Source organism: Chlorella variabilis (genome assembly GCF_000147415.1).
Source record: "Chlorella variabilis unplaced genomic scaffold CHLNCscaffold_1, whole genome shotgun sequence".
In the NCBI taxonomy this organism is placed as follows: Eukaryota; Viridiplantae; Chlorophyta; class Trebouxiophyceae; order Chlorellales; family Chlorellaceae; genus Chlorella; species Chlorella variabilis.
Window position 1 is genome coordinate 136,082 of NW_005435087.1, and position 9,434 is coordinate 145,515.

Consider the following 9,434-nt stretch of genomic DNA (forward strand, 5'->3'; position numbering starts at 1 on the left):
CAGATGATGCAGCCGTACCACACATGAGGGGCATGCCCCGCTGGCGCCCCTGGCAGCGCTGCCGCAGCACCTGCAGGGGGCTGATTGGGAGGTAGCCCTTGGTCCACAGCTCGGGCGCAAGGAAGGCGTAGGTGGCCTGGGAGGGGAGAGGGCGCAGGGTGCGGGGAAGCAGCATGCGGTGAAGGCATGCCCTCTGGCAGCAGTACTAGCCAGGCTGGGGGGTGAGGTGGCGCTGAGCCGGGAAGCCCAGCAGGCTAGGCCGGACCGCGGCAGCAGCCTGCGCTGGCTCCAGTCTGCCGCAGCCGGCTGTGCTGCCGGCGGGCAGCGCGGGAGCACTAAGGCGCTTGGCGGCGCGCGCCTACTGTGCCTGCCAGCGGCAGGCGCCGGGCCCAGGCCGGGCCCTCTGCTCCGGTGCCATATGCATGCATGCACTGGGATCGGCAGCGCCCCTGCTGCTTGCGGGCATGATGCGTGCACGCCTGAGGCAGGGTGCGGCGCGCCGTGCGCCCTGGCAGCTCGCGGACCGAGCAGCCGTGGAGCACAGCATCGCAGTCGCCCAGGATCACAGGCGTGCTGCGAATCACGCGTGCGCATCGAGGCTGGCTGTGTTTGTGCAAGACGGCCCTCCCTCGTGGGCAGCAACGCCTTCAGGCAGCGCTGCCAGCAGCCTCCAGCCGATTTTTTCTACGAGGCAGCCCATGACGAGTGCCAGCCAGCTGACCCACAGCAGGGCACCACGCCGCCCCACCCACCGCCAGCGCATAGAACGTGGCCTTCACAAAGTTGCCCTGCAGCACGGCACGGCACGGCCCCTGTTCGGCACGGCATGGCCCCTGTTAGGCACGCACATGCATTGATGCGCAGGGCGGCCGATGAGGAACGACGGCACAACAGGCACAGCAGGCATAAGAAGGGCACAGCATGGCACAGCAGGCAAAGCATGGCGCGCGACCCGTCCAGACTCCGCCACCCTCAGGCAGGCATCCTGCCCACTCACCAGCGTCTTGGTATTGCCGCGGCTGGAGGTGTAGCAGTCCTCGATGCCCGCCATCTGCAGCACCTGCTGGCAGGGGGCAGGCCCACCCGGCGGCGGCGGAGGCGAGCCAGCAGCCGTAAACGCTCGTCAGCAGCAGGTCTACAAGGTGCAGGCATGCGGGCCGGTCGGCTGAGCCCTGCTCGCCTGGCCAGCAGGCTGACGCCTCACGCACAGTACTGGCAGATGATGGAGTCAGTGCAGTACGGTACTGATCTTTGGACCCCTCAGCCTGACAGCACCCTCGGGACCAGTCACTGCCGGCAGCGCATGGCCAGGCACCGGAAGCGCAAGTGCAAGGCCGGCAGCGGTGGCGCAGCAAAGCTGCAGAGCGGCGCCCACCCACCTTCTTGGGCGTGCGAGCCGCCACGATGCCGGCGCCTGCAGGCAGGGAGCCAGGGAGGCCAGGGGGGGCATGTGCTGCCGCCATGGCAGGGCAAGAGCCGCTTGCTGGGCAGCCGGCGCGGCAGGCCCGCTGGGGTGTCAAGGCTTCAATTCCCCGTCCTGTCTCTAAAGAGACACCCTCAGAGGAGCAGCCCCACAGCAGAAAGAGCGAAGAGAGAGAAGAAGAGAGCGGCGGCGCAGGCGGCACCTCGCGGCGCGGGGATGAGGCGCACGCTCACAGAGCCGCAGTGGCCCGTGACCTTGGTGGGGACGGTGTGCACCTGCAGCACGGGCAGGGCCGGGGCGCTAACAGCCGCGCGGCGATGGGGGAGCGCAGCGGCGATGAGGAGGGCCCAGGGACAGAGTGCGCCCGCGGCCGGGGCAAGCTGCAGCCGGGGAAGGGTCCCGCCGAGCAGGACTGCCCCACCACCACCGTCCCACCGCCATCCCACCCCCATTGTCACCACAATCCCACCGCCCTGCCAGTGCCAGTGGCTTTGCCAGCCCACCTTGCCGATTTTGTTGCCCCAGTAGCCGCGCCTCACCGGCACAAGGGCCAGCTTGGCCAGAATGATGGCGCCTGCGAGTGCAGGTCAGAGCGGAGTGGCGCCTGCTTAAGCCTCGCTGAATGCAGCGCTGCCACATGCCGCGCCGCTGGCTGCCCGGCGAGCAGCCCCTGGACGCGTTGCTGGCGTGGCCAGGCAGCATCGGCAGGGAGCAGGCATGCTGGCAGGGCAGGTGGCAAGCAGAGGGGCGCACTGCATCCCTGCCAGCCCACAACGACAGCTCAGCAGTGCCCTGTGAGGTGTACACCCCATCGGCGCACCCCATCGGAAAGCAGATGGCAAGCAAGGGCTCGGCACAGCCCACCTCGGATGGCTGTGGCCACCTCCTTGGCCACCTTCACCCCGAGGCCGATGTGGCCGTTGAAGTCGCCCACACACACGAAGGCCTGCGAGGGAGGGGAGGCAAGGTGTGCGGCGCATGGGTGTGGGCGGGTGCCAGTGGCAGCAGGCCAGGGTGCCAGCAGGCCTGGCTCGATGTGCGGCACTGCAGCTAACAGGGAGCCTGCAAGGAAGTTCAGGCTGCCAGGCTGGCGGCTGCCAGCTGGCTGCCGGCTGGCTGCCAGGCTGGCGCCCTGCCTTCATGCGGGTGCGCTGCCCGGCCTTGGTCATCTTCTGAACCTGCAGTGGGGGCAAAGAGAGGGCGGAGGGCTCGGGAGGCCGGGCCTCCAGCAAAGCAAGCGGGCGCCAGCTGCAGCCTGCAGCTCTCCCACTGAGGCGTCAGCCACCAAGCCACTGCCAACCGGTTGGGTGTTTACATCAGGCCTCCGGATCCGGGCTTGACCCAGAGCTGCCTCAGCCCACCGGCATGATCTTCATGACCTGGCAGGAAGGCAGGGAGGCAGGCAGGGAGGGAGGGAGGCGTGCGACGTGAGCTGGGGCCGTGCCGCACGCGGCGGCAGCACGCTGTGGGCCCCCTATGGGCTGGTCCGGCTGCACGCCACGACCCGCAAGCAGGGGAACCAGGCCGAGCAAGTTGCGTGAAGCTGTCCCGCCCCAGGCAGCGCCCCAGGCGAGCAGGTGTGTGCTTGCCTCGTCCTTCAACGCGGGGCCGAGGAAGTGGTCGATGATCTGCGGCAGAAGCGCAGGGCGGGGGTAGGAGAGAGGGAGGCCGACAGGCGCTGCTGACAGCCGCTGCAAGAGAGCGAGCCGCGCCGGCGCAGGCTGAGCACCGCTGGCTGCGCTGCGCTGCGCACGGCAGCGGCAAGCAGGCGCCGCAGCTGCTGCAGCAGCGCCCGATGCAGAGGCAGTGCCCCGGTGGAGGCAATGCAGCGGTACAGCGTGGTACCACCCACCTGGTACTCCTTGACGGGCAGGGAGAAGAGGAACACCTGCTCCAGGCTGCGCACCTTGCCCTGCAGAGACAAGATGCGGGGAGATGGCAGGTGGCAGAGGGAGGGGAGGGAGAGAGGGCCGGGAGGCCAGCGGGCACGGCCCCGGCTCGCCCCGCGGCAGGCGCGCCGCCTCTCGCCTGCTGCACCAGGCGGCCCAGCTTGGTGACGGGCACCCACTTCTCCTCGCCCTCGTCGCGCCTGCGCCAGGGGCGGCAGAAAGGGAGGAGGGTGGAGGGAGGTGGCAGGGCAGACACGCGGCGGCAGGAGAAGGCAAAGGCATTAGGCACAGGAAGGGCTGTGGGGTGCGCTCGCCTGCCGCGGCCACCTCGCCCGCCGCGCCCGCGCCCGCGGTCGCCACGGTCGCCAAACCTGCCGCCGCCGCGGTCCCTGCAGTCGACCAAGCAGCGTGGCTTCAGCGGGGCCGGCAGCTCCTCGGCCTCCTAGGCTGCAGCAGCGTGCGGTCCCAGCGGCGGCACCGGCCCGGCGCTGTCCCCCAGCAGCCTTGGACTAATGAATGCACGCCTGCCCCGCCCTCCAAGGCTGCCTGACGCCCTCCTCGTCGCAAGAGAGCCCCCGGGCAGCGGAAGCTGGCACCACTCACCCTCCAAACCCACGCCCAAAGCCCCCACGCGAGCCAGGGGCCTGGGCTGCTGGGGGGCGGTCAGCTGGGAAGTCGTCAGCCATGGTGGGCCAGGAGCGCTGCCTCTGATGGGCGCGAGGGCGTCGAAGTTGTGCCAACAGCAGCCACGGGCAGCTGCCACGGCAGGAGGTGAGCAGACGAGGAGCTTGCCGGCCGGGGTCGCGCTGCACTTTCCTCCCCGTCGCCGCCGGGGGGGCCGGCCGCCAGGGCACTCTCACCAGTTTCACAAGCTTGAATGCAATCACATCCCTTCAAAGAGCACAGAAAGCAACACGCAAAGCATTGTATTCAAGGCAGCGCAGACATGGACACACACACGGCTTGCTTCAAACGCCCACTGTATTGACGGCAGGGTAAGGCGCTCAGCGCTGCCTGCTGGTGCCAGCCCCAGACGCCTCCAGCTGCGTGCACTGCTGCTTGTGCCCGCCCCTGTTCCAGTGCTGTCGCTGACATTCAACCGAGCAATACGCCACGGCCCTGCATGCTGAACACTTCCGAAGCTGCACGGCGGGGTTGCCGCAGCCGGCACACACCTCAAGCTGACGCTCAGGCGGGCTGGTGATGCCGAAGCTGGCCAGGTCAGCTGTTGCAGGCAAGCTGCCCTGGCCTGCGGGGAATTGCGCCGCGATCCCAGCAAGCATCTGCAAGGCTTGCTTCACCCCATCGGCCAGGCCATCATAACTGTCGGTGGGCAGCCAGCGCTTGCAGAGCGCCATCGCTCGCCGCGCGCGCTCCAGCAGCCCCTCCACCTCGCTGCGGCTGAAGAAAGGTGCCTCGTAGCCGGTCAGCAGGCCAAACGCCAGGCCAATGGAGGAGGTGGTGACACCCATGTGCGCATTACTAGCCTACAAAGCTTCATTCAGCACACAGACCGGCCGCCTCTTGCTCGAGGGCGGCCCACTTTGGCCTGGGCAACCCGGGCCGCCCTCCCCCCCCCGGGCGCATGTTCGGTGTTGGAGGGGTGTGCCCAGCGATAGGGGGCCCCTGAAGGCATGCGCCGAGGCCGGGAAGCGTGGTTCGGCGCTGCTGCACGCTTGGCGATTTGAACAGAACCACGTGCCGCCGAGCTGCGGCCGCAGTTTCCGGCCCACGGTCTACGGTCGCAAGCCACGGGACTCGGCGGCACGGCGTTTCGGTCCACGGCTTGCTGCCGCCGCCGTCGCAGGAGTGCTGCCTGCGGCGGCGGCGGCACGGCGTTTGGGTCCACGGCTTGCTGCCGCTGCCGCCGCCGCAGGGGTGCTGCCTGCGGCGGCGGCGGTAGCGCACGTGGCAACCCCCCGCGTTTCCTTGCCTCCCATCCACCGGACCCCGTCCTGCGCTTCACTTTGTTTAGGGAGGGGCTGCTCACTGCTCATTGCTCATTGCTCATCGCACACTGCTCAACGCTCATTGCCCTATATCCCACCCAGCCGCAGGACTCTACTGCCGCCCGCGCCCCGCCCCATCTGGGCCGCTTGCCCGCCCCATCCCCCCTCGATGAGAGCCCGCCCACACCAGGGCCTCCCCCCTCCCGCCCACTGCTTTCTCAACGGCCTCGAGCCGGGGCTGCCCTCATTGCATACATAGTGCGCCTTTCCCTGCTTTTCTAGTGACCTAGCGTTCCGCACTGCCGTTTGGCCAGCCCATGCTCCCGTACCGTTGCGTTTCTCCCCAATGCGCCATGCCACTTTGCCAGTCATACACACGTTTCGATGCGTGCCCTGTCAGCTGCTTGCGTTGCATGTCGCCTTGCTCCACCCCTGTTTTATTGCTTTCTCTGCTTTCGCCCGGTTCCCGTCCCGTTTCGGCGGGGAGTCTATGTTGCAAGCTAGTTCTTGCTTTACCAGACTTTAAGCCCACACAAGCACAAGCAAGCTGCACAGCGGTGGGTATGAGTGTGACCGGGTGAGCGCAGGCTGGATCATGAGATCTATTCATGTGAAAAAATGCAGTGATTGTTCCAGGCTGCAGCACATGTGGCTGCCTGGCGGCACCTTTCTGGGCGGTTGACAGCTCCAGCATCCGGCACCAGGCGGCCGCCGAAGCCTCCAGCTTCCCCAGGCACGCCTGCTCCTTCGCCAGCAGCCCCCAGTAGCTTGGTCGCTCTGCGTCAGCCTTGACCAGGCTCAGCACCAGGTGCAGCAAAAGCGACTGCATCGCATGCTGGCCAAGGCGGCCGAAGCGGCGCCCCACCCCGGCTGCTGCCGCCCTGGCGCTCGCCCCTTGGATCAGGGCCTGAGCGCGCTCATCGCCGCCACCGGTCACGCCCTCCCAGCGAGCAAGCATGCACGCCTGCGCCACCTGGCTGGCGGTCAGCGGCACGCTGAGCGCTGCACCCGCCAGGCTGGCATCCAGCGCCGCCAAGGCGCCAGGCGTGGCTACCAGGTAAACGTGTGCCTTGTTGGCGGCCTCGATGGTGTCTTCGAGGCTGGAGGAGTAGGCCATGGCTGCAAAGCCGATGGGCAGCCAGGGGCTGTGCAGCTGGTTGGCGCCAGGCACCGCGGCGCGGCGCAGGCAGTTGGGGGGCAGAGTGCACGGCTCGTATGTGGCAATCAAAGGCTCCACCTCGACGGCCTGCGGGGCCGAGGACCATAGTAGCGGTGCACTTTTGCCGTCAGCAGGCAACCTCGTGCAAGGTCCTTCCTGCATGAAGCTGAACTGAACAAGAAACACTCACCGCCTTCTGGACTGCCTGGGCACACGAACCCTCCAGCAAACATGCCGGCGACTGAAGATAGATCAGCCGCACACAGATTGCCAGGGCCTGCGCAAAGGCAAGGATAAGGGCCCAATTTCAAGGGATAAGGGCCCAGCAATGTGCAGCGGCACGACTGGGGCCGCAGCGTGGCGGCGCCCGCTGGCCTCCGTCGGGGCCTCACCTCCTGCTTCTCCCCGAGGCTCACGCCCTGCCTGCGCCGTCCCTGCTCGTCGAGAAAGGTGGCATGCAGCCGCTCGTTCAGGTCGCACGCTTCCACAAACTCGGCCAGCTCGCGGCTGCCGCGATGCTCCTCCGAATCCTGCAGCAGCCGCCTGGCTCGCTTCACGCGCTCCCGCAGGAAGGGCTGCAGGCGCCAGGGCATTCCGGCGGTGATGAGAATGGGGTTCAGCGTTCGGTGGTCGAGCCAAGGCCGGCGGAGTGTTCTCTTTCAGACGGATAGAGGCGCTCAAAAGCAAGGCGGGCAAGCGGGTAGCGTCTGCGGGCCCAGCGGTGCAGTGCGGTACGGGTACAGCGGGCGGGAGGCGGCCGGGCATGCCGCCGCTGGCAGCCCCTGCGCGGGCAGCCCACATTGCCTTTGTGTCCCAGGCAATGGGTCAGCGTCAGCCTGCCCGCGCCCGCCACGTGCCGCTGGGACCAACCCTAGCAAACATGCCCACCACCCTCCTACCAAACAAACACGAGGCCAGCATGACCCTGCAGCTGTGAGCGTTTTGCGGAAGTATGGGCGGCGGTGCAAGAATTCAAATGTGATGAACAGACGATGAACAGAAGGGAGCAAAGGATGCAAGGAGCAGCGAGCGGGGGAGCGGGAGGGACAGAATCAGCACCCAACACAGAGCAGCAAAGCAAAGCACCATGTGGCGACGGGCAGGGCTGGTATGGGTATGGGGTGGTATGGAGAAAAGCTGAGTTTGTGCCGAGGCCTGAACATCACTTGAAGTCTCCGTCAAAGCCCACAAAGCCAGCCAGCTGCACGCATGGAGAGCAGCCAAGTTTGCGTTGGCGGCCGCGCAGGGCAGCGCCATTGGGAACACACCCTTATTACAGGAGGCAACGGCAGGCACGAGCCCCCCGGCAGGCGGCTGGCGTCCTGGCTTGCAGAGGGGCTGGCCAAGCTCTGGCTACCACAACCAAGTCTGCTCCTCACTCTCTCTCTCTCTCTCTCTCTCACACACACACACACACACACACACACACACACACACACACAACCACAACCACACCTTGAACACATGATAGTATGGTTTCTTCTCAATCTTGCTGCACCAGTTCCAAGCCGAGGTGAGGCGCCCGCTGCAGGCAGGCAGGCAGGCAGGCAGGCAGGGGTCCACAACAGCGCAGCCAGCTCAGCGCGAGAGGGCCAGGCTCCAGACCGCCGCGGCAAAGTCGATGCTCTTTGTTGTGCACAGGGCTGGTACAGCACACTCACTCGATGCAGCTGCCGGCGTCAAAGAAGTTGTCTGCAGGGCAGGGAGAAGGGGTGCCACGGGGGCTTGCCAATACGCATCAGCGCCCACCCACGGGTCGCCAGCTACGCAGCAAACCACCAGCCCAGCCCACAGCCCAGCCCACAGCCCGCGGACCGATCCCATGCGGCCGTCAGCTAGGCAGGCAGGCAGCGCAGCCCACCCGCGCCGCTGCCGTCAAAGGCGTGGCGGAAGAAGTCGAGGAGGATGGCCTTGCGGCACGGCTCCACGCCGCCAAACGCGCCCTGCACATACGCCGCCACCTGCGCCGCGCCACGCGAGGGACAGGCCAGCAAGAAGGGGAGGGGGCAGGGTCGGTGAGCGGGCAGGAGCGGCTGCCGAGGCAGGCAGGGAGAGCAACGAGGCAGGCGCGCAGCGCGCGAAGCACAGGAGGAGAGGGCAAGCGGCGCCGCGCGCAGGCTGCTGCCGCCCATCTGGACTCCGCCCTCGCCAGCCCCTGGCCGGCAGGCCGAAGGTGCCACCCACCCAACCCCTGCCCCAGGCAACCAGCCCAAGGTCTGCTCACGCGGCCTATCACAGCGGGGTGGCTGCATGTCATACAGCCAGCCCCAGGCCCAGGCAGCCAGCCCCAGGCCTAGGCACGCAGCCCAGGCCCAGCCCGCCCACCTGCGGGTCGCGGCACAGCTTGGGCAGCTCGTCCAGGACCAGCACAGTGGGGTTGAGGATGCGGGGCACCTGCGGAGGGAGAGGCGCAAGAGGCGGGGTGAGGGCAGGGCAGGGCAGGGAGGGGAAGGGAGGGGCAGGATGGGGCAGGCGGGGAGACTCCCACGCACGGCAACCCCCACGCACTCGCGAGAGCCAACCCGCACACACCACCACCCCAAGCACCGCCAGCGACACAACACCCCCAGGAGAGAAGCAGAGAGGAAAGCACGCACACCTCCGGTTTCATTTTCTATGGACATGAGGGCAGGGCAGCAGCAGGCAGCGGGCACCGGGGCCCAGCCCCGCCGCACCCGCCACCGCGCGCACACCCAGGAGGAAAGCGCGGAGGGAGGAAAGCACGCACCTGCGTATACTTGTCTATGAACATGAGGGCGTTGGGCACGTTGTGATCTCCCAGGTGCACCACGGAGGAGCCCACCCAGCCGCCGATGCGGCGCTGGCAGCGCGCCAGGATGGCCTGCATGGCGCGCCCCACTGCACGCAGAGGCGGGCCGCGCGGCGCTCAGAGGGGCATCCGTGAGGCAACGAGGGGAACAAGCGCGGCCATTGTTTGACTCCTGTGCATGTGCCAGGTCATGCCACGTCACACACGGTGCGCGGAGCATGAGGAGGCAGCGGGGGCGTGAGGG

The 9,434-nt window shown here is 67.6% G+C and overlaps 1 protein-coding gene across 1 annotated transcript in view; it reads right to left on the bottom strand.

Annotated features, from left to right (window-relative positions):
* Positions 1-7,582: 7,582 nt before the first annotated feature.
* CHLNCDRAFT_33435 (hypothetical protein) overlaps positions 7,583-9,434 on the bottom strand; it is a gene marked incomplete at its 3' end in the record, with an annotated part of 4,830 nt that continues 2,978 nt past the window's right edge. Inside the window, exons 11-16 of the mRNA XM_005851931.1 lie at positions 9,149-9,279; positions 8,746-8,814; positions 8,282-8,381; positions 8,082-8,112; positions 7,876-7,945; positions 7,583-7,621 (exon numbers count right to left, since the gene is read on the bottom strand). Of these exons, the coding sequence (XP_005851993.1) occupies positions 7,583-7,621; positions 7,876-7,945; positions 8,082-8,112; positions 8,282-8,381; positions 8,746-8,814; positions 9,149-9,279 (440 nt within the window). The remainder of the gene's footprint in view (positions 7,622-7,875; positions 7,946-8,081; positions 8,113-8,281; positions 8,382-8,745; positions 8,815-9,148; positions 9,280-9,434) is intronic.